Source organism: Monodon monoceros, unplaced genomic scaffold (genome assembly GCF_005190385.1).
Source record: "Monodon monoceros isolate NGI ecotype Baffin Bay Population unplaced genomic scaffold, NGI_Narwhal_1 Super_Scaffold_12, whole genome shotgun sequence".
NCBI classification, from domain to species: domain Eukaryota; kingdom Metazoa; phylum Chordata; class Mammalia; order Artiodactyla; family Monodontidae; genus Monodon; species Monodon monoceros.
Window position 1 is genome coordinate 42,238,989 of NW_021703768.1, and position 23,589 is coordinate 42,262,577.

A 23,589-nucleotide genomic window follows, 5' to 3' on the forward strand; every position below is an offset into this window, starting at 1 on the left:
TCATGTGCAGCTGACACCTCATAAAGTTGCTTACCTTGTCTAAGTTTCCTGGCCACCTCTGAGAGAAGAAAACGAGACCCCGCGAGGTGCAGACCACAGCTTTTGCATAGAGCAGGTGCTCACGTGGGACTGTTTTGCCTGGATGGACGGCCGTCCTGTCTCTGTTACGTAATGCCAGCCTTTGTTTTTTGAGCCGTTTTACTCAAAAAAAAAAAATCAAAAAGTAAATATTGGAGCAGAGAAGGGAAGGAGGAATCAACAGGTGGGTGGGTGGAGACCAAAAGGAGGAAGGAAAGGGGAGGGGAAAGAGTTAATGGGGCGTTAGCAGGGACCCAGAGGGGTGGGTACCAGTGATGAGAGGATAAGAGCAAAGTAGGCCACGTTGACCAAATTAGCATTCTCTTTCAACATTTTACGCATACGAGGGAATGAAGAAAAACAGGTCTAGTCCAGTCTCAGGCAACTTCTGCGCAGCTGTCCCTGTGCCCTTCAGCCTGTCTCCTGTTCTGTCCCTCACACCAAAGTCTGGGTTTTCTGGGGCAGGGCCCTGGGAAGACAGAAAATCTAGTTAATGTTTCTGGCACATTCATGATTTCAAAATTAAATAAAATGCTTGCTTTTTTTTTTTTTTTTTTTTTAAGGGAGAAAATGTAGCTTTTGGATCCCTGTTGCTTAGTGACTGGGCCTTTTGTATAATTGGTCTGAGGAGGGACAAAGCATACTGAGAATAAGAGATTTGGTTGAAGAAAGGAAGGCAAAGTTCAGGTGCAGAAACTGGTGGGTTGGGAGCGTTTGGAGCAGCCAGCAAGCCCTGGGGGGCCTGAGGGAGGTGGAGGAGAGGCCTTAACCAGGGAAACTGAAAGGAAGCTGGACAACTTCTTCAGCTGAATTTAGGGCCTCCCTGGTTAAAATACCTGAGGCACTGCAGTGGTTTTTTGCCCCTGTCTAGTTTTGCTGGGTCAGAAGTTGCCAGGAAAGTGCTTTCTCTCTGCAAATCAGAAGCAGACGATACAGCAGAGTTTAATGTAGTGTGACTGTATTTGCTAATGTGCTTTAGTTCAGCTGGTAGTGGGTTCTTAAAATGTGCTAATTGACTAGATGACACCAGAGCTTCACTGCTCTCATTTTAGAAAAACCAAAATGGCAATAAAATGCTTCCTAAACAGTTTTACTGATGTACATAATTTAATGGCATGCTGTGTAAATAACATGATGCTTTTGAAAATGGTGCTGGGACTTCCCTGGTGGTGCAGTGGTTAAGAATCCGCCTGCCAATGCAGGGGACGTGGGTTCGAGCCCTGGTCCGGGAAGATCCCACATGCCGCGGAGCAACTAAGCCCGTGCACCACAACTACTGAAGCCTGCGCGCCTGAAGTCCGTGCTCCACAAGAGAGGCCACTGCAATGAGAAGCCCGCACGCCACAATGAAGGGTAGCGCCCGCTCGCTGCAAGTAGAGAAAGCCTGTGCGCAGCAACGAAGACCCAACGCAACCAATCAATCAATCAATCAATCAATCAATAAATTAAAAAAAAAAAAAGAAAAAATGGTGCTGACTTCCTGGATTGTAATTAATCTATAAAATGAGTTTGAGTTTGAGCCTTTTAAGGTTATAATGTTAATGAACTTTGTCATATGATTGATTTCTTTATGTTTTTATGTTCACCACAAACGTGTAATATTCCTCTGAAATTGAGTGCATGCGGATTATGAAGAAGGATGCTCATTCCAGCCTGAGCATGCTTTAAAACTGTGCTCACATTGTAAGATACCAAGCAGATGGTAGGAGAGGGCTGGGAGTGAATTTAGGACATGAGTTCTGCTGGGTTTGGTGATGGTGAAGCAGGCAAAGTGCCTTTCTCTGAGACTGGGCAATTGCGATAAGTATACAGATGAACCTGTTAGGAATTTTGCATGTACAGAGTCAGCTAAGAATGCCAAAGGAGTCTGGGAGATTTTGTTAATAGCAGGTCCTAAAGCAAAGTTGAAATACTGGTTTAGTTTTCCTTTTACCTCTCGAAACATGGAAAAGGAAGGACCCTTTTCAGCAGAGTGGAGCAGAGACCCTGCCTGGTATGTTAAGTGGGAAGTGGCAGGGCTGGCAGGCAGTAGGAAGGGTGGGTTCTTTGCCAGGAATTAGCTGTGGGACTTTGGACAAGTCACTTAGCCTGTTGTTAGACTGAGAAAACTGTACCAAAAACTCATCTAAAGCCCTTATTGTGCATTAAAAAGAAAATCTGAGACCCAACTCTGCCCTTCTCACTGAGGAATCAGCTCTCCTGGCTTCCCCAGTGGGTGCCTTGCCAGGACAGAGTGATGGATGAGAATGAAGTCCTCAGGGTTCCTGCTCCACCCTTTGGAATAAAGGCTTAGGGTGATCAGTTCCTGGGTGAACCTTCTATCCTGTGGAGAAATTTAAATAATTTGTCCAACTGATTTAATAATTAGATTGAGTGCTCAGCTGAAGGTTCCCTCTCAGCCTGTAAGCCTTTTTAGGAGGGGCTGTCTCTGTGTTCCTTTCAGCCACCCTCTGAGGAAGAAACACCTGAAATGTGTCCAGCTCAGCCCGGTGTCCTGAACGGGAGCTGGGTTGCTTTTGCCTGTTTGGAAGCAAAGTCATGGGTGTGGTGGAAACATATTGCCCCACTTTCATTAATACTTTTTCCTGTACTTCAAATACACTTTAAGAGTTTATTTTCAGTTGTGTAACTTGGGGAGGCTGCACCATTTTTCATTTGTTACCTTCTTGTTATTTTGTCTTGTTATTTTTTTTTAAATGAAGAATATAATACTGCTCTGTGTTGTCAGCCCCTTCTTATTTAATGTAAGAATTTAATACTTGCCTCCACCATTTTCTTTTCATAGTAAAATCTTATTTTGCCCATATATTATTCCATATAATGTCTGTCTTTTAGCCCGAGAGACAGTTTTACAGTTATGTACTTAGGTTCCCATTCTAAAATGTGTTTCCCTCTGATCTCTCCTATTTTTAATTTTCTTTCATTTTTTTTAAACATCTTTATTGGAGTATAACTGCTTTACAATGGTGTGTTAGTTTCTGCTGTATAACAAAGTGAATCAACCATACATATACATATATCCCCATATCCCCTCCCTCTTGCATGTCCCTCCCACCCTCCCTATCCCACCCCTCTAGGTAGTCACAGAGCACCGAGCAGATCTCCCTGTGCTGTGTGGCTGCTTCCCACTAGCTATGTGTTTGACACTAATTTTCTTTCATTTTAAAATCACTGCCCTACCCATGAGTGTTATGGGGACTTCTGTTTAATACAACAGCAACTACTTTTCATCTTAGGCTTTATTTTATCATTTCTCTCCCTTAATTCTTTGTTTTTCCTTTTCTGTTATGAAAGCAAGATAGCAATGTGATGTTTATGAGAGGAGAGACCTGGCAGGGGATAGATACCTTCTAAATTAGCCACATAAAAAGTACAGGTTTTGAAAACCCTTGCCTGTTTTTTTTATCAATTGCATGATAAAAATGTGTGTTCCCTTTGCTCTTTAGATTCTGGGCCATGGTTTTAGCTTTTATTTACACTCCTCTTGGATTTGGTAAAAAATGCAGTACGGCTGAGAGAGTACTTAAAAATATGCTGTAATGTTTTGTTACAACTCTACAGCTGGTTATATTGTACCTCTGCAGTTGTTTCTTAAGCTACAAATTAATTTTTTAAGCTATGTTAGAAGTAGCAAGTCTGTAGTGATCTAACTGCTCCAGTCGTTTTCTTTCTCCAGCTCTCACTCCTTAGAAGCTAAACCTGATTGAAAATGTGGCTATCTCTGCCTTCCTTGTGATACTTAATATTTTAAGTATGAAAATATGTGAAGCGTAGAAGTGTGTACAGATAATTCCCAGTTTGAGAATCGGCAAACTGCGAGAATATGCCATTTGTAACAAAACCCAAGTGCTAGTTCTATTACTTAAACTATTTTTCTTACATCTAACCAATGTTTCTAATATAATTTCTATTGGAAAAGTATGTACCCACTTTGATCTTGAGAGAACCCAGAATTTAGAAATGCAGTGGGTAGAAGGGGGTAAGAGGGAAGCTTCAAGGGAAACTCCAGAAAGTACTGGATTGGCCAAAAAGTTCGTTTGGGTTTTTCCTTAAGATGTTACAGAAAACCCGAGTGAACTTTTTGCCCAACCCAATAGTTCTGTTTGTCAGTCCCCAAGTGTTTATAAACACCCATGCTATTTGTTCAGATGGATAGCTTGAGCTGTTTAAAGGATGTCACTTTTTTTTTTTTCCTGTTCACTCTCAGACAGTAAACCAGTTAATTAACTTCCATAATTAGCTTACTGAAGGACTTGACTTTATCTTTCTCATAAGAAAGCAAACACAGTAAACCCTTAGTGTTTGTTAAAATGTATAGGAAGAACTAACCAGAGGATTGTAAGGTGAATATTTAAAAGCAAAATGGTTTTCTTCTTAAAGGAAATAATTTTTTAAACTTTGAATAATATTTTACAAAAGATAACTTCCTTTTGGGGGGGTTTGGCGTTGAAGGTCTTTGGAGTTGTCATCCTGAACTTTAACAGCCAGCTGCTTAGAGAAGAACTGGACTGCTGTTTCAACTCAGGAACTCTTATGATTTCTCAAAAAGTATATTGCTGGGACTTCCCTGGTGGTGCAGTGGTTGAGAGTCCGCCTGCCGATGCAGGGGACACGGGTTCGTGCCCCGGTCCGGGAAGATCCCACATGGCGCAGAGCGGCTGGGCCCATGAGCCATGGCCGCTGAGCCTGCGCGTCCGGAGCCTGTGCTCCGCAACGGGAGAGGCCATAACAGTGAGAGGCCCGCGTACAGCAAAAAAACAAAACAAAACAAACATATCTTATATCTCCTATTTCCCTGCTACTTGCAATCCTGATGCATTATGCTAATAGATTTGAATTGCATTAAGTGCGTTAAACCAAAATTCCAAGTAAAATTGGCCTTTGGGTGCTTACTCTCCTCAGTGTTTTTTTCTGTCCTTCCTAGTTTGCAAAATAATTTTTTGCTGGGATGTCCAACTGCACTAGAGCAAACAAAGGCAAAGCCCATCCAGGGGTTGTATGTTACTATTTTTGGTGGTAGTTCTTAATTTATATAACTTTCCAGTAAGATCTAAGTCAGGGGGAGAGAGGCAGGGGAAGAGAGGCCCCCCTCCCCCATGTAGGTCTGAGCTTACATTTTCAAAATAATGAAATATGTGCTGCTTTTTCGATGTTTTGTGGCATCCTAATCATATGCTACAAAGATAAGAAAATCAGACATCTTTCTTATAAATATTAAAATCAGACATCTTATAAATATTAAAATCAGACATCTTATAAATATTAAAATCAGACATCTTATAAATATTAAAATCAGACATCTTATAAATATTAAAAGGCTTCGCAGGTACAATTAGTGAATTGAATGAGGTTCGTAAGATTCCAGAGGGAAATTTTCAAAACCTATATGGTTTATTTTACATACTCACAAGGTCTTCTGACTTGCATGTCAGAATAAAAGTCCGGGACCTGCAAGGAAGGTGGGAAGGGAGAAGGGCAGTGCGGGAGCCTCAGCTCTGGGGCAGGGGGTGGGGAGGCCTGGGGTCAAGGGGAGGAGAGGGGATAGCTGATCCTCAGTGGCCCAGCCCTTATCCCCTGCACCCTGCTCACCAGTGCCCACCTTGCTTTTTTGCCTGTTCAGGCTCCAGTTTCTTTTCTGAATATTTGTAGTGTTTGCTTTGAAGTCATTGTACACTCAGATCCCATCTCCTCTGCCTCTTACTGGGTTACCGCTGACTTTGAGGCTCAAAGAGGTTGGGTGGCTTTCTCAGTTCCCTTGTCATAAAATAGTACTAATGTCTGTTGCAAAGTAGCAGCAGGGTGAGAGTTGGTACACGGAAAGTGCCTCGCCTATATTGTGACTATTTTTGGCTGCTACCATTTACTGTTATCTACGCCTGTTCCCTGCCTCTCGCCCTTCCTCCCCCCTTTGTCCACAGCACTGCCTGGCACGTAGCAGGCCCTCCGAGCATTTTCCCTTGTGACACAATCACGTTATCTTGGAGAAAGCCATATTCAGCTCCTATGCAGAATTCTGTGCTTTGTGGTCCTGTTTCACTTCATGTCATGGTTGTGTGCCTGTCCTCAGTGTGCTTTGCGAGGTGATTTCCTCGAGAGCTTCCGGACGGTGGGGACTTGAACATTTCTTGTGAGTTTCTCCGTGTGCCAGCTCTGTGCTCTACACGTTAGACCCTCCATAAATGTTGGTAAAGCTGAGATTCTAGCCCCAGAGCCCAACTGTTTGGGGCTCTGTGTTATTTAGTACATAAACTTACAGTCGGGAGAAAAGTGAGTCTTAAATTCTCGGCTCCTTTAGTATGTACACTCAGAAAGCTTAAAGGTGTCAAATGCCAAAAGGCCTTCAGACCTTGCAGAGATTTAATACTTGTACCGTGTCCAGGAGTTTTGAAAATGTATGCCGATGTGATTCAAGTTGTGAAAACTTCAGTCTTGTTCATTTGTAAGTTGGTTTTATGGATGCACGTCTGCAGTCTGCAGTTCTGTGTAACAGAATGTCATTTCTGAGAATATGGCGATCTCATCTGGAGTCTGACAAGCTGCAGGTTCATTGACATTGGCACAGCTCAGGGCCAGGTTTCCGAGCTCCTCTGTGCTGGACTCTAGTAACTAGAACAAGTAATACCTGCAGCATATTCGCAGGACAGGCCACAGCTGCTGCACAGCTGCCCGGGGGTCTGCGGGAGCAGGGCGCCGGCGCCTGTCCTCTGTGTTCGCACGGTGGGCCCGGCACCTCGGCCCCGAATCACATGAACAGTCAGATCTCCTGAGACTTGGCTCTCTTGACTTCTTGTTCTCACTCTCAACCATTTGAAACATAAATTTAATATTCTCAGCCATCTTTTTGAAATATTTTTCTTTTCTTTTTTAGTTTTCTGTCTCATGCTTTCCTGGTCTCTTCAACTTCAATTTTTACATATAAACCGGGACAGGACACTTGTACAAATATAATGAACATAAGTTTGCTACAAAAAATTATTTTCTCTCTCTGAGGGGCAGTGCTCTTTCTCTGTTTAGTATTGAAACCACAAGCAGGCAGGTTTCACTGCTTCCCGAGTCCCGTCCGCCATGGGGAAAATGTTAACAGCGCTGTATTTTCAGGGCGATGGCTTCTTAGGGGAATGGGTCAGGGGTCTTCCTGTAGCTCTGCTAACACGAACGGCATCTCCGCTGTGTGGTCACAGGGGAAGCAGGGCATTTTCTCTACTCCAGGGCTCACCTGCTTTTCAGGTAAAGATCTTCTTTAGAATAAATAAATGAAAATATACATACATACATACGTAGCTATAACATTTGTTGTCAGTGGGTTTTAATTTTTCGGGTCTTTGAGCTGTGCCAAAAAAAAAAGACGCTGTTTAGGCTCTAAGCGTTGTATTTAATACTAGGTTTACTCTATATTATTTTGCAGATTTGAAGAAATTTAGATATAGGGCTTTTCCCCTGTGTATTTCACCATCAGCTAAAACTGAACATTTCCACAACAAAGTTGCTCAGCTTTCCCACTGCCTTCTAAACAGGCTACCTTTCCCCCCCTGTAGCATCACCATGTCCGCAGACCTCCAAGCCAGGTGTCCTAGATGTTTCTCTCTTTCATCATGGTTTAGTAGAATGGGTGCCACGTGGAGTCAGGTATTCTGGATTCTTGAGCTGGCTGTGCTCAAGTGCTCTGAGCTTTATCATTTTTACAAACCCATGAATAGTCTTTATTTTTCCTACCCCCTAAGCATCCTCAGCCTTCTGTGTTTTCATATGACTATGCTTCTAGGGGAGGGTCTGCCCTCATGTGGCACCTGCCACAGAGACCGTGCTTTTCCCTCCTCCTTGCACGCACCCTCTGGTGAGACATTTCTTGACTGGAGGCTATGACACCTTCTGGCTTCATTCCCAGATCATCACTAGGGCAGACTCAAAACTCACTGATCTTTACAGCTCCTAAAGAAAAGGAGGCGAGGGACTTCCCTGGTAGTCCAGTGGTTAGGACTCTGAGCTTCTAATGAAGCTCAGAGCACGGGTTTGATCCCTGGTTGGAGAACCAAGATCCCACATGCCATGTGGCCAAAAAAAAAAAAGAGCCAAATTTTTACTTCACAGGGCCATTATGCTGCAGGTATGGGTCTCCTGATAGAATGTGGAGTCAAAACCAGGCATGCATGCAGTATTCTCCCCTTTATAAATGTCTCTCTTAATATATGCATATATAATGGTGTCATACCTTTTCTCTTAAGAATGTTAAAACTGCAAAGTTGCTTAGTTTGTCTTTTTAGGGACAATTCCTTGGAGTTTGATATCTGTCGTTTATAGTTTCTCTGCCTGCAAGAGATGAAACATGCTATAGCTACTTGGTCAATGGCAAAAGCTGGTTTTGATAACTGAAGTTGCAGCAATGGAGGTGTTTTCAGAAACTTTACCAGATTTCTTCTTTTTAATAAGTGATTATGGTCAACCCTTTAAATGCCAAAGGACTTTAAAATAGTTCAGGCAAGTATTTATAATGCCCAGCATTCTGTTTACTATGTAGCTGTACCACTGGGATACATATATATTTTTTAATTAATTTTTGTCTTAACTACAGGAGCTCTTACCAAAGTAAAGGAGAGTAGGCGACACGTGGAAGAAGGGAAGATGGAGATCCAAAAGGCTGATGGCATTCAGGATCGCTGTAACACTATTTCTTTTGCCACTTTGGCAGAAATTCACCACTTCCATCAAATTCGAGTAAGAGACTTTAAATCACAGATGCAGCATTTCTTACAACAACAAATAATATTTTTCCAAAAAGTGACGCAGAAGTTGGAAGAGGCTCTTCACAAATATGATAGTGTTTAATGACTGGAGGTTGGATTATGGACTTTTTTTCAGTTCAAGGATAATTTCTACAGCAGAATAAAAACTGCTATCAAAGAGCTATTGCCAACTGTCAGCAGTGGTACAAGGATGGTTTTGTGTTCAACTGAAACTCGGCTGAATATATAATTATGTAGGAAAGAAGCAGTTAATATGGTTATATAATAGAAACAGTACCACACATTGTAACTAAATTATACTATGTATGCCTACACTACCATTGTAACTTTTGGAATAATGATTATACTATTTGCCTTATTGCTTTTTGAAGTATGGGTATTTTAGTGCATACTTTGTAGACCTCAAAACCCATGAAGGGTCTCAAAGAAGCTGGCTGGATAAAAGCCTGCTGCGGATGCCTTTTTACTCTCACAGATTGGGATTACCTAAATTCAACTTATTCTCTGTTTACAAACTCCAACTAGAGCAGCTATGCGACTTTGTGCCTTTAGACTCTTGGTTTTTTCATTTCTCCACCCCCCCACCCCCTTTTTAAAGTAACCACAACTTTTCTGACTGAAAGAGTGAAAGGCCAGTGCACATAATGACAAACTGCTGGGAACCTCCTGTTGATGCTGGGGGCGGGGTGGGAGGATCAGCTGTCATCAGTTTGCCCAGCAAGTTTTGTCTCCTGATACATGCTGGTGAGCACAGTGGAGGGACACGCACGCTCATCTTTGGATGTGGTGTCTGTTAGGGAAGAAAACGGTGCCACTCTGTTCCCTTAGATGCTACAGTAGCATAGCCTCTTCACTCAAGTGTCCTGGAAACTTGGTGTGGAGATTTCATCGAACACGTCTTATAACCCAGAGAAGGAGTCTAATCAATTGGAGACACGAGCACAGAATCAGTGACAACACACACTCGGTTTTAATTCTAAGGAGGGTTTTCTTTTCTTTTCTTTTCTTTTAGCTTGAAGATTTTCTTTTAACATTCAGTGTAATTTTTGTTTTGTTTTGTTTTGTTACTGGATCTACACTGTTAACTGATGGAGACTCCACTGTGATTCACTCGTTTACTTATCAAAAACTTTTCAGGGATGTCTGTAAAATTCAGTGTTATACGTGATGAAAAGTAGTGTTGGTTGATCTAAGGAGGGACCAGAAATAATTTCTACTATTCCAAATGCTGACGGAAAAAAGTAATTGTTTTTGTTTCTGTTTTTAAGTATTGATAAGCCCCCAGAACATTTAACCTTAAAAATTACCTTAAGTATATTCTTTTATTATTATAAGGGAAATACGATGGCTGATAAATACCAAAACGATTCAAAAGCAGCTTAATTTAAAAAGCACAAAGAGATTCTGGTTAGAAATGCCAAAATCTCAATGTTTTTGTAGTTGCTGAGCTCAGTAATGTGATTCTTGAGTTTACAGATTTAAAAACTGTCACTGAAAGGTTAAAGTATTTACTGTTTTTAATGAAGTCAAACTTACGCTGCCTCAGAAATCCCTGGGTATAAAAATGGTAACACAGAAGTAAAGAGGTCAGTTTGAAATGCTGGTGAGTCACATTGATTAAAGAAAAGGGTCAATTCGCAGACAGTCATACAAAGAGAAGGTTATTGAAATGATTACTCAACAGCACATTTACTCTAAAAAGCAATCTCACATGGGTTGAATTTTTAAGATCAGAGTATCATAATTTTGATCAAAATTTTATACCTTAGGTAACTTAGAGCCAGATTTAACATCATGTGGCTTTGTCTCTACTACCAACATGTGGAACTGTAACCAAATATATTGTTCTTTAAAAAATAACTTTCTCTTGTTGATTGCAAAATACAGTTCTATAAACAAAACCCATATATATATATATGTGTGTGTATATATATATATGTGTGTGTATATATATATATATATGTGTGTGTATATATATATATAAATGTTAATTTTATTGCAGAAGTTTGGAGATTATAATGATAGCATTTAATTTAAGTTTGAGTCTGTATTGGACAAATAAGCACTATGCTTTTCAAATGATTGGAAAATCAGTTTTACTTGCCTCCTTTTTTGGCAGTGGTTTGATTTTGTTTGTTTAAGTAAAAATCACTAAACTTTGCAATGGTAGCATTGAAATTATCTGAGGTGTCTTGTATGATTGTGCTTTGGCCAGGGTGGACATAGCTTAAATTATAAAAACTAAAGATTAAAGAAAAAGGAAGTATAAGTTCATGCTGCCTATTTAGAAGAGAACTTTCATCCTTCATAACTATATAACATTATAATGCCACTGATTCATAAGGGGTTTAAATTAATTCTGTGGGGTAGGACACCGGAATTATTAGTGTTCATTTTCATCTAAGATCTTTATATCTCTAACGTTCTTGGTCCTATTGAAACATTTCAGTATACAAAAATACTGCAATGTTAATACCCAAGAGAAAAGCCATCATAATGTGTATGCTGGTCATTATGATCAGTGTGGTACAGTTTTTTAAAATAAACTATCATGCCCTTCATGCCATTATTTGTCTTTATTTCTATAATTTATACTTCAGATATATGATGTATTTAGAACAGGAGGGCATGCACTTGAGCTTGGCTTTGCTATTTTAATTAGAGACAGAGTCGTTTATATGCTGCAAGTCTAATGCAGCAAGACTGGTTCTACAGCCGTGCATTGGAACCCTGTTTCTCTTCTAGGCTTTTGTATCTGAAGGTACAGTTTAAAGCTGGAATAAGGGAACACATTTGAAAATGAAACGGAAAGTCAGTGCTCCTTGGCTTGAATAGAGTCATGATTGGGATTTTCTTAGGCTTCACTGATACAGTTGTCTTAGATTTATTCATGACAGTACAGCAGATTCTTAAATGCCGATTTTTAATTGTCTTGAATTTTGCTGCTGTTCTCATCATTAAGGACTTGAAAAAATGTTTTAGTCTCTCAAGTCAAGCATGTAAAGTTTATTGTATAAACTTTTAAATGTCATTCTTTCCTAAGTTCATTTTTTTTATTCATTTACTAAGCCATTTTTTCCATTTATGCCTTTATTTCCTCAGAATCGAATACCATGTCTGATACTTTTAAATCCATAAGCATTATCCAATTTTCTCATTTCCAACCTTATCTTTGGCTAACAGAATAAGTAAAACAGGATACTATTTATCTACAGGCTAAAAATCTTGAATATTGTTTTTTTCCTTCAAAATATTATGATTAGTGCAGATCAGCCATGTTTATCTTTTAAAAATAAACAAAGGTTGCTTTATTTCTCAGCTTCAATGGAATATTATAATTATTTTTTCTCCAGTAGTCAAGGAGGCATTTATTTAATGTGAAAGACTGAAACAGAAAGATAGAAGAGTGAGTTCACTGTCTTAAGCTTCCATCTGCAGTTGCCATATAAATTGTTCATGAAATTCTGTAGTAAATATGATTAATTTAAATCTATAAGCCATTTGGGTGGTCCCACTGAGTATCTGCTTATGTTAGTAACTTCAGTAACTATTGAGCTTATAGCAATAAATTGTGAGTGAGATGTTTTGAAATAATAGTTGTCGTGAGCCCAGCACCTGACGCATAGTAGGTACTTACGGAAAGCACTTCACACGCTGTCTCCATTGGAAACTGATGCTGTTGGCTGCCAGCTCAAACCAGCCTGATCCAGAATGTAAAGGGTCACGGGTGGGTACCGGAACCTGGCGAACCCCACACGGGGCCAAAAGTCCCATCTTTTGGGACTAAGTACTAAGAACAAGAACTAAGCTTGCCCCCTACGTGGGGCTTTTTAATTTGTCAATTTCTTTTCTTTATGGGTCTATTTTATTCTTTTCCTGTGGCTAGGCTTTCTCAGCACCTTCTAATACATCTAAAACAGCCAAGCCATCTTGCAGTTCATAAGTTTCCTTGGGCCAGTGGTGGACACCTGACCCAAGGTGGACAAATCAGCTGTGGCCTGGGATTAGGGGGTGGGGCATGAGAAGGAGAGGTTCTCTTAGAGGGTGTTTGAGGGAAGAAAGGAAACCACAGGAGCTAATGTCAAGTCAAAGGTTTAATTCCACTTGGTGAGGGTCAGAATCAGCCATGACAAGTTCCCCTTGGTCACAGGTTGCTTCTACCTACCACGTGGAGAATTGTTAGAATTCTAACAATTCTCCACGTGGTAGGCTCTGGTGAGTCTGAGGTGGGTGGAGTAGATTTCTAGGCAGAGTACAGAAGGGTGCTATGCTAGGGGTCTGGGGGCAGGAACATGGAAAACCCAGCTGAGGATTCACTTCTATCCCAGGCCTCTGAGTTGGTGGGCAGTTAATCTAGGATTGGATCATAGCTAAAGCCTTTCTAGGGATCATCAGTTCCTCCTACTTGGTCCTGACCCTAGGATGTCCCAATCCCATCATTCCAGTGGCAGAGATGGAGCTTCCAAAAGTGGCCTGTTTTATTAAAGGCAGTTCAACTTTCTTGGGTGAAAAGAGGCTTAGAAACACACAAGGTGTGTGTATGGTATTCCTTTGCTGTGGGTCCCATCAGCCTATCTGGAAATGATTTCTAAGTTTGAAATGGTCAGACGCATCAGATCTTATTTTTCTAGTGGTTTAAATTTTCAGTCACTCGAGGAAATGGCTTTCAGGACTTAACTAACTGCTGAGTTGCTGGACTTCTCTGTGAGCATAGTGGGGAAGCTGACCCAGCATATCAGTGAGAAAGGCAACACATTGGAGCCAGGGGTCATATTCTAGCTTGTCTACTCTCTGAATGACCTCAGGCAACTCACCAACCCATCTCTGAGCCTCAGTTTCCTCATTTGTATGATAGGCCTACTTAGATTTTATTAGAGAGTATTAGATTAACTAGTATGTACAGTCCTTAACTATTTGGCAGTACTCCCTCTCTGAATAACCATAGGAAGTGATAAAAATTCCAGAAGTAGGTACTTAATAAATGATAGCAATGTTCCCAAACGTTGTGTGATCTTGAGCTAGTCACTTAACCTCTCTGAGCCAGTTTTCTATCCATAGTGGGATAGAGTATCTGCTGCTCAGAAATACTGCAAGAATTGAATGACATATGAAATGCCCTGAGCCCAATGCATGGCAAGAGTAAGAACAATAAAGATCCCCTGTGATTACATGAGAAGGGATGAGATGAAGGGTTTAAATAATAAGAACTTCACATCAGCTGTAAGGAATCCACGCTCCAGTCCCCGTCAGGCGGGAGGTCCCACTGTCAGCCACGGCGCTCTCACCTTGGCACCTGTCTTGGCCAGCTCTCCCCATCCAGCCCGGCCTCAGGTCCAAACCCCCATCCTGGTTCCAGAACCCTGGCACAGCATCCTTGCATATTCTGACTCGAAGCCTAATTCACTGCTGCTCAGGCCGACCAAGTTTCTCCTGCTGGGGTGAGCAGGGGCTCAGCTCTCCAGAGATCAGCCCTTTTCCGTAAAGCTCCCAACTTGCTCTTAAAGAGTTTAAATACCAGTATGTTCAGGAAGTTGTTCTCTACCAGAATATCTGAAGACAGCTTGGAATTCTGTTTTTACTTACCAAATTAATAATGATTTTATTGACGTCTGCTGTCCTGTATTTGAACAAAAATACCCATGGGGAAAGCGAAACCTGTAATCCTGGGAAAAAAAGCAGTTTTCTTAACATGTGGTGCTTTGTAATAGCTCCTATTCTAGAATCCATGGGAAGAAAATTTGACTTTTTAGGTACCCATGCTGACAGGTGATCCCATGATAAATTGCACAGTTATCTGAAGGATTAAAAACTGTAGGTGTCAATCATCTAAAAAAAACCCAAAGATCTTCAGATACCAATATAGAATTTTCCCAAGAAAAATTACATGACAAAAAGAAAAGGGCAGAATCATATTTTATATGCTACCCTTTGAATAAAAGAGAAAACAATTATGTTTGCTTATATATGCCTGGATTATTTCTAAAAGTAGAGACAAACAATTAGTAACAAGGTAACATTGTTTGCTTTGGGTTCTGGGAACTGGGCAGCAGGGGGTTAGGGGCGGGAGGGAGATTTTTATTTACATGCCTTTGTATATGTTTGAATTTAAATGATTGAATGTATTTTTTGTTTTAAAAATAAAAATAAGGATAAATTTTAAAATTGACAGAGGGACTAGCCAAAAAAAAAAAAAAAAAAAGATATACAAAGGAGGATAGAGCCATAGCTCCGTGTCAGCGCCTCTGAGACCCGGAAGCAGGTTATCCAAACGTAGAACGAACGATCTCATGTGAACAGTGGACTCGCAGTAGTGAGCAAATCAATCTTCATTGTGTTATTCCTTGTTGAAATCCAACAGCATTATTAGGAAGTGTACTGTTACCAGAATGGGTAAAGTTGACTGTCGAGAAATGTACGACCAAACCATAGTCTTGTTTTCTGTGGTACAGGTTACTCTTTTGTCTTCCTCCCTGCCCTGTGAAACCTTCCACAGTGCTCTGATCCCTGTGTCTGTTCCCTTCTCTGCACCCCTGTCACTTCTGTGATGACATTTAGCAACTAAGCACGCATGGATCCTGGGCTGAGATGGATTTCTTTTTCCTACCACTTAGATTTCAAGTGTGTATTCTGCTCTAGGTATGGTACTATAACTGGCCGTTACGTACATTATTTTATCTACAGAACTCAATTACAAAACCACTTTACAAACAAGGAAACTGAGGCTTCCAGACATTCCGTGACGGTCGCAACAGCCAGAAAGAGGCAGAGTTGGGATTTGAACCCAGGTCAACTGACCCCACAGCTTGGGTTACTCCTATTTGAGGACAGAGGCACAAGTGCTTGAGCCGAGGAGGAGGTGGCGGTGATATTCCCTCTGAGGACCAGCCCTGTCCCTTGTCCTCACTGCCTCGGGACCCGGCCGTGATCGAGGCCTGGGAAGTAAGTGCAGGAGGACTGTGCTTGGAGAACAGGACCTCTGGGACTCGCCAGGTTTGTGAATCACACTAAATTTCATCTTATGAAAGAAACGAAAGGCCAAGACTCTGCGTTCGCACCACCAGCACAAGCAGTGGGCCTTCTTGTGAGGGCTGTTTTCCACAAAGACAGACCTGTGTTCTGGTTCCAGGAGAACAGAGGTGTCGGCCGCAGGAGGACCGGCTCTGCTCAGCTGCGGGCCTGCTTCCACGCAGCCCGCCCAATTCGAATCAGCACCTGGGCAGCAGGACCCACGGTCGCACGTCACTCCCTACCCAGCCCTTTGTGATCAGCCATCGTTTTGACTGTCAGATCCACATATGCCAGGTTGCTGCTGTGTGTTCTCCCTAAACACAACTGGCAGAGTTTGAAAGGCACAAGCTGAGCTCCAGGAATCAAGAGGAAAGCTGGCCTCCGAGTGGATGGCCAAGGGGGTCTCACAGGTCAAGACCAGGAACTCACCATCATGGAAGCTGTTGGGAGTCTGAAGCCCTGAATAAGATGAACAAGTCACCAGTTGCCATGCTGGTTCTTTCACTCCTTCAATACGAAAATTTTGAATGGAACCAGACCACATGCCTTCTGACCAGCACATCCTCTCTCCTTTACTCTGTGGGAAACCAAATCATCATCAAAAGGTTGCTGTGAAAAAGGTAGTTGCCCCAACATCAACACACCTTTGAGTCACTTACCTTCGAAACTTGATGAAGCCATTGGTACAATAGAGATATCCTGGATGCTTATTCATTTGTTTGAACAAATATTTACTGAATGCCTATTTTCCAGGCACTGTTCTAGGCACTGGGAATACAGCAGTTAACAAAAACCGTCCAAAATCCCTGCCCTCATGAATTTACATTCTAGTGGGGGAGACATAATAGTCAAATGTATTAGTGAAATATAGGATATTTAGATGATTATAAGTGGCATGGAGAAAGAAAAAGTGGGGTTGGGAATGAGTCGTGAGAGGTGGGAGAATTTATTTTAAATATGGGTGGTCAGGACAGACCTCCCAACCTGAAACAAAGACCTGAAGGACTTGAGAGTGAGCCCTGTGGATACGCAGGGGAAGAACATTCCAGAGCATCAACAGGGCCTCTCACTGTTGTGGCCTCTCCCGTTGCAGAGCACGGGCTCCGGACGCGCAGGCTCAGCGGCCATGGCTCACGGGCCCAGCCGCTCCGCGGCATGTGGGATCTTCCCAGACCGGGGCACGAAGCCGTGTCCCTTGCATCGGCAGGCGGACTCTCAACCACTGCGCCACCAGGGAAGCCCTGTTGGGAGGACTTTGGCTTTTACTCTGAGTGAGATGGGAGCCAATGAAGGGTTTGAGGGGAAGAGAGCGTGATCCGCCTCATGTTTTGACAGGGTAACTTAGCTGCTCGCTGGGGCCAGCAAAAGCAGAAGCAGAGAGGCCAGTTAGGAGGCTTTGTGATAATCCAGACACACTGGGGGCCACAGTAAAATGGAGGCAGCGGAGGCTGAGGACAGTTGGGTTGAGTCTCCTGACCAGGGCGCCACATCCCCAGTACAGAGCTTAGCAAGCCCAGGAACAGTGTCTTCCTTGTTTCCTATGCCCCCATATGGCGGATGACGACCCCTCCTAATTAGATAACTGCTTACTCTATAATTTCACCATCTGCCTTGCTCTGATTTCAGGACCGTTCATTCTCCTTAGCATGGCTCTTCTATTAAGCATTGATTTTGTAACTCAGCTCTCAGAGAACACTCTTATTTAAGTCCCTAGGGGCCCCTCCATCACTGTCCCCAGGTATAAGAGCCTGACTAGAGGTCTGACACAGAAAATTGACTTCCATGATTCTGGGTGCATGCATCTGTATTACAGCAGTAGGTTGGCTCTCCTGGTCACGGCCTGAGAATCTTGTCTCTCTCGGTACCGTGATGTCTGCCTGGTCACCATGGTGGCTACCTCTGACCAGTGCTGGTGTCTCCAACATAGGGGTTGAGGACCCAGCGCTTGCCTCTCCATCTACCCTGGGGACCTCCTAACTGCCTGGTCAGGATGCTGTCACGTGATATTTGCAAACTGAATTGACAAACTTTAACAGACTGTTCACAATTCTTTTGGATTCCTTCGCACTATGCAAGTATGTGCAAACACTAGATGCATTGCTCTTCATGGTTGGGCCTGCACCGTGCTCTGTGTTCTGCCCACTGGGTGCCCAGGGTGCCCCTGCAGTACCACTGTCTGTCCTTGGTGAGCCTTTTTACTGAAGCTTCCTTTGGCTCCCATTTGTTCCTTTGTCTTTTGTTTTCATTTTTTATCATTGTTTTTTAATAAATATCTGTAAATGAGTTGATAAAACTTTAAGGGATTCCTGTCTCAGTCTCTCCTACTTTCATTTATGGTATTTTTTGACCCTGGTTTTACATTATCATCACTTGAGGAACTTTGAAAAATGTTAAGAAGCCTGGACCCACTCTAGACCAAATGAATCAGAATCTAGAGAGTGGGGCACAGGCTTTAGCCTGTTTTAAAAGCTCCCCAGATGATTTTGATGCACAACTTGGCTTGCTTTCTTCCCGTCAACATAAACAGGGCCTGGCACCGGCAGGCTGTTGCAGCTTCTCATTCACCAAGGCACTCAAAGTTTCCCTGTACATGAGGTCTTACAGAGTCATAACCAGGGAAGGGACTGAAAGAAGAAAACCTTCATTATATAAATTCAAATCTCTGTTCCAGTCCCAGAACACATGCTCTGTCCTGAACTTTGAATGAATACATAATTTTATTTCATTGTATTTTGTATGTGTTAAAAGGAACGATCTGTTAAATATAAATGATTAAAATATACCACAAAATGGTTTTCCTTCTTTAATGCATCAGGGCTTTAAAGAACCAGAAGTGGCTCCAGCCTACCTGGGGCCGAGGGGCTTCGGCCTGGAGGGAAGAGGACAGGGCAGGGACTTCCAGGAGCCAGGTCTTCCTTTTCTGGCCCTGAGACACTGATCCCTTCATTCTCTCCTGAAAAGAAGATGTTATGATTCTATGATGAAGGTGGGGAAACTGAGGTTCAGAGAATGTAAAAAAGCTAATTACGTAAAAGTCCTTGTGTAGGGTTTTAAAGTTTTCTGGTTTTTTCAGATGCTACCCCACCCACATTGGACATCGTACCAACTAGCCTTGTGTAAGCTGTTTCCTCCCCCCCGGACGGCCTTCCAAGCCTTCTTTGTCTGGCTGAGTATCCCGCTTCTCCCCTGAGACTGGGTTCAGGCATTTCCTCCTGGCAGCTGTCCTGTCCCGCCTTCCCACCCTGACTTCCCGCATGAGAAGCTCCCTGTGCGAGGTACCCATGCTTTCCTCTGCTTTGCCATGTCTTGCACTTGGTATACTTCTCTTGCTTTTTCTCTAGTCAGTGAGCTGCTTTTCTCTATATTTTCCAATGTTTAGCACAGTGCTTGGCGTATTTATAGGTTGATGGTGAGAAGGAAATAAGACTGGGTGACCCCAAAGTACTAAAATCTCAGTGTTGTGTTCTATTTGCTATGCATTTATAATTTATTGACTGGAATCTCTTTGCTGTATTTTCCCTCCCTTTTACTTTAAATTGATTGGCAAGCCCTCACGAAAGCAGAAAGAGAGGTTATCTCCCGCAGCTCTCTCTTTGATGAAAGCCTAAAGTCTTCAACATCCGTAGTAATGATGCAATATTTTGTCAGGCTTTTATTAATGGGTGTTTAGGTTGTTTACAATTTGGGGGGGGTAGTCACAAATGATGCTGCAGTGAGCTTCTTTAGTCATTGCATTAGTTTCCTATTGTTGCTGTAACAAATTTATCGCAGACTTGGTGGCTTGAAACATAAATATATTACCTTACAGTTCTGGGGATCAGAAACCCAAAACAGATTTCATTGAGCTAAAATTAAGGTATCAGCTGGGCTGCATTTTTCTATGGAGACTCTAGGGGAGAATCCTTTCTCTTGCCTTTTCCAGCTTCTAAAAGTTGCTTCCTTCCTTGGCTCCCGGCTCCCTTCCATTCTTCAAAACCAGCAAATGTTGATTGAGTCTTTCCCACACCAGCATCGAATCACTCCTACACTGACTCTGCTGCTGCCACTCATCCACATTTAAATGACCTTTGGGATTTCATTGGGCCCGTCTGGTATCATCCAGGAGCATCTTATATTAAGGTCAGCTGATGAGCAACCTTCATTCCATGTGCAGTCTTTATCACCTCCTGCCATGAACATGAGATATTCACAGGTACTCAGGTTCTGGGGATTAAATTATAGGCATCTTTGGGTGACCATTGTTTACCTTACTACAGCTACATATCTTTGAACATTTGTATGACTGTCTTTGTGGAATAAATTAACTAGAAATGAACTTGCAGGGCTGGGGGGAGCAGGGTGGGGGGAGAATGCACAAAAATTTTTAATTGCCCTCTTAAAGGTTTAGATTTCCCCTAGCATGCCCTTATTTCCCTCACTCTAACCAGTACTGGTTTTTTGGTTTTTTTTTTTTGTCTGTGTGCCATGTGGCTTGTGGGATCTTAGTTCCCTGACCAGCGATTGAACCTGGGCTCTTGGTAGTGAAAGCCTGGAGTCCTAACCACTGGACCGCCAGGGAATTCCCAAGGCCTGAATATTTTGTTTTAAATATTTGCCAATCCTACTGTTAAAAATCAATTAGTACTCCAGAATTTGAAAACTGAGCAAATCTGGCATGTGCATTGACATTAAGAAGCTGATGGGGAGTTCCCTGGTGGTGCAGTGGTTAAGAATCCACCTGCCAATGCAGGGGACACGGGTTCGAGCCCTGGTCTGGGAAGATCCCACATGCCACCGAGAAACTAAGCCTGTGCGCCACAACTACTGAGCCCGTATGCCACAACTACTGAAGCCCGCACACCTAGAGCCTGTGCTCTGCAACAAGAGAAGCCACTGCAGTGAGAAGCCTGTGCACTGCGTGAACAGTAGCCCCTGCTCGCCGCAACTAGAGAAAGCCTGTATGCAGCAACGAAGACCCAACACAGCCAACAAATAAAAAAAATTTTTTAATGAAAAGAAGCTGATGGGACACAAAAGTGTTTTTGATCCAAAAGTTGATTGAGTTTGCATTTCAAAGGACTAATGCAGGTGTTTTTCATCTACTTCATCTTTGAAACTGTGTTTTGCTTAGGTTAATATTTAAATAATTTTGCATTCTCTAAGTACCATCAGTCAGTGAGTAAAGATTTGGCACAGAATCAATGGGAAGGGAAATACCCTATGATGGACATTTTCTTGCTAGCAATTCATAAAATAGGATCTGAAGCCATTGGTTTATTAATTTATTAATTAGTCCATTAGTATTTAATATACTCTTAATGCATGCCAGGTACTACCTGACTTCCAAGAATTTCCAAAACAGTAAAAAGGATAAGACACAAGTGCCAGTACATGGTAGGCGATTTGAGAATTGACTGTACTTGTGTAAAATTCATCCATTGCAATTTGTGATTTAACATTATAATAGATCACCTTTATTTTGGAAAACTTTATGATTTTACCTAAATAGTTAGCTATTCAGGCAATATATCAATATTACATGCAGTTGCCAAAACTTTTGTTTCTTAAAAATTTGTTGTCTCAAAAAATAATCTAAAAACTTGATTTTCTAATATAAGCCGCTCACAAAAAGACAAATTCCACTTATAGGAGGTACCTAGAGTAGTCAGATTCATAGAGACAGAAAGTAGAATGGTGGTTGCTGGGCTGGGGAGAGGGGGAAATAGGACATGTTTAATGGTTATAGAGTTTCAGCTTTGCTAGATGAATAGAGTTCTGGAGAACAGCTGTAGAACAAGGGGAAGGTACTAAATACTACTAAACTGTATGCTCCAAAATTACCGAGACAGTAAATTTTATGTTATGTGTATTTTACCACAACTTTAAAAAATAGTTATCTACTAAGCAGTCATAGGAGAAAGTTACTGCAAACATTTATTGAGTGCCAACTCTGTTGGGCACTTCCATGCATCACCTTGTTTAATCCTCCCAACAGCCCTCTGTGGTAGGTATTAATTGATCTATTTCATAGGTGAAAAGACTAAGTAACTTGCCCAAAGTCACACAAGCTGGGATTTGAGCCAGATTTATCTTTCTCCTGCGCCCTCATGCCCAATAATTAAAGATGCGTGAGTGAGATGAAAGTGTTTTGCACTGTGAACACCATCCCAAATATTCTCTAAGGTAGACATGCCCATATTAAAAGTGACACAAGGACACAATTACTTAACTGGAATATAAAATTCCTAGAAACATTCACTGACTTCCCCAGCTGAGGTTTATCTTACTAAGCGATTAGGATTTTAATTCCCTTCCTTTCTTCCCTCCTTCCCTCTTTTCATTCTTTTTTTGTTTCAGTATTAGAGTAATGTCTACATCACGGTCACACAGAGCAGTACAACCTATGTTGAGGTAACTTATCATTAAAGTTGCCCCTGCCCGTACCATTCTTTCATTCAGAGAGGGCTGGAAATATCTGTAAGGGACAAAGGGCTTGCCCTGCCCATTCCTCCCCTAATGTGGGCCCTGGATGACATCACATAAAAAGTCATTTCCTGCTTGGTCCTTATCTCTAATTCTGACTAAATTATTAGCCTTACTTCCTTTACTTGTGTGTAATGGAATTTAGGAATAAAAGTAAAATCACTTCCTATTGGAGTTTACACTTAGGTCCCTTAAAGTTCATGTACTTGGACACTTTTTTTGTCCCTGGGGACCATGAGATTGTGTGATGTAGAAAAAGAACAAGCCATTAAACATGACATGCTGAAATTCAGTGAGAACCATGGATTACTTACTCATGAATCTGGAGCTGCCTCTCCCAAAGGGAGGCCATGGCACCGAGTGACAAATCTCTATGTGAAAGTGTAAACCATCAAGCATATTCCTTCAGGGTCCCTGTCCCATAAGGAGGGATAGTGGTGCCCGAATTTGTGCTCTTCATTAGGAGACCAGGCTGGTTATTCAGTAGCCACTACCAAGAGGGTGGCCTCTAAGAAGTTTACATTTAATCAGTTATAAATGTCCATAGTTAGATGGCTCTATGATCAAGAGTCAAACTAGTAAATCAACCTTCACTGAAAACCGATCATCTCCTTTACCTCCTTTGATTATCAGAAATTTTCCCTTTATCCCCCAAAACTTATTCATTCATTGTCAAATGCTGAAATAGGGTGCTTTTAATGCAACAAATAGAGAGTGACATTTGTTGGATAGAATTAATGGCCTTGAGAATGAAAATACTCAGGGTCTTTTGACTCTTGACTTTTAAATAGACCTTGTGTGTCTTTATTATTCCCCTTATCAACAGGAAGCAGATATACAAAGGAAAGAACCTGATACAAGGCAACAAGTTTTAAAATTTATATATTTTTTTCATCAGACCATGATTATTTGGGGAAGCTTAACATCCAGCTTGGATTTTTCTGAAATGAGGTTTTTGTTTTTCTGATGATAAAATTAATACATGATAAGTAATACCTGATAAGTATAAGTATTATAAAGACAATCGCTCCCATTTATTGAGCAGTTTTCCTTTACGGATGAAGCTCCCTGCTAAGTGCTTGGCAACAATGAGCTCATTCCATCCTGACGGCCCTGCGGGGTAGGCACTAATATTACTCCATTTACTGGCAAAGGTGCTCAGGCACCATGAGTGAGGTAACTGGCCAGAGGGATTTAAATCCAGGTCATCTAACTCCAGAACCTGTGTTCTTAATGATAATAGAGTCTCTGGTGTTTCTTTCTGGCTTGTCTTCTAAAAATATTATAAAGGCAGAAAAAT

At 41.9% G+C, this 23,589-nt stretch overlaps 1 protein-coding gene across 2 annotated transcripts in view; it reads left to right on the plus strand.

Annotated features, from left to right (window-relative positions):
* SNX18 (sorting nexin 18) overlaps positions 1-23,589 on the plus strand; it is a 136,420-nt gene that overhangs the window by 15,687 nt on the left and 97,144 nt on the right. The window contains exon 2 of one of the 2 annotated variants that reach the window (XM_029217301.1): positions 8,648-11,380. The exons of the other annotated variant lie outside the window; for it this stretch is intronic. Within the exon in view, the coding sequence (XP_029073134.1) occupies positions 8,648-8,901 (254 nt within the window). The 3' untranslated portion in view covers positions 8,902-11,380. Of the gene's footprint in view, positions 1-8,647; positions 11,381-23,589 lie in introns of those variants that run through there. 2 annotated transcript variants of the gene reach the window in all.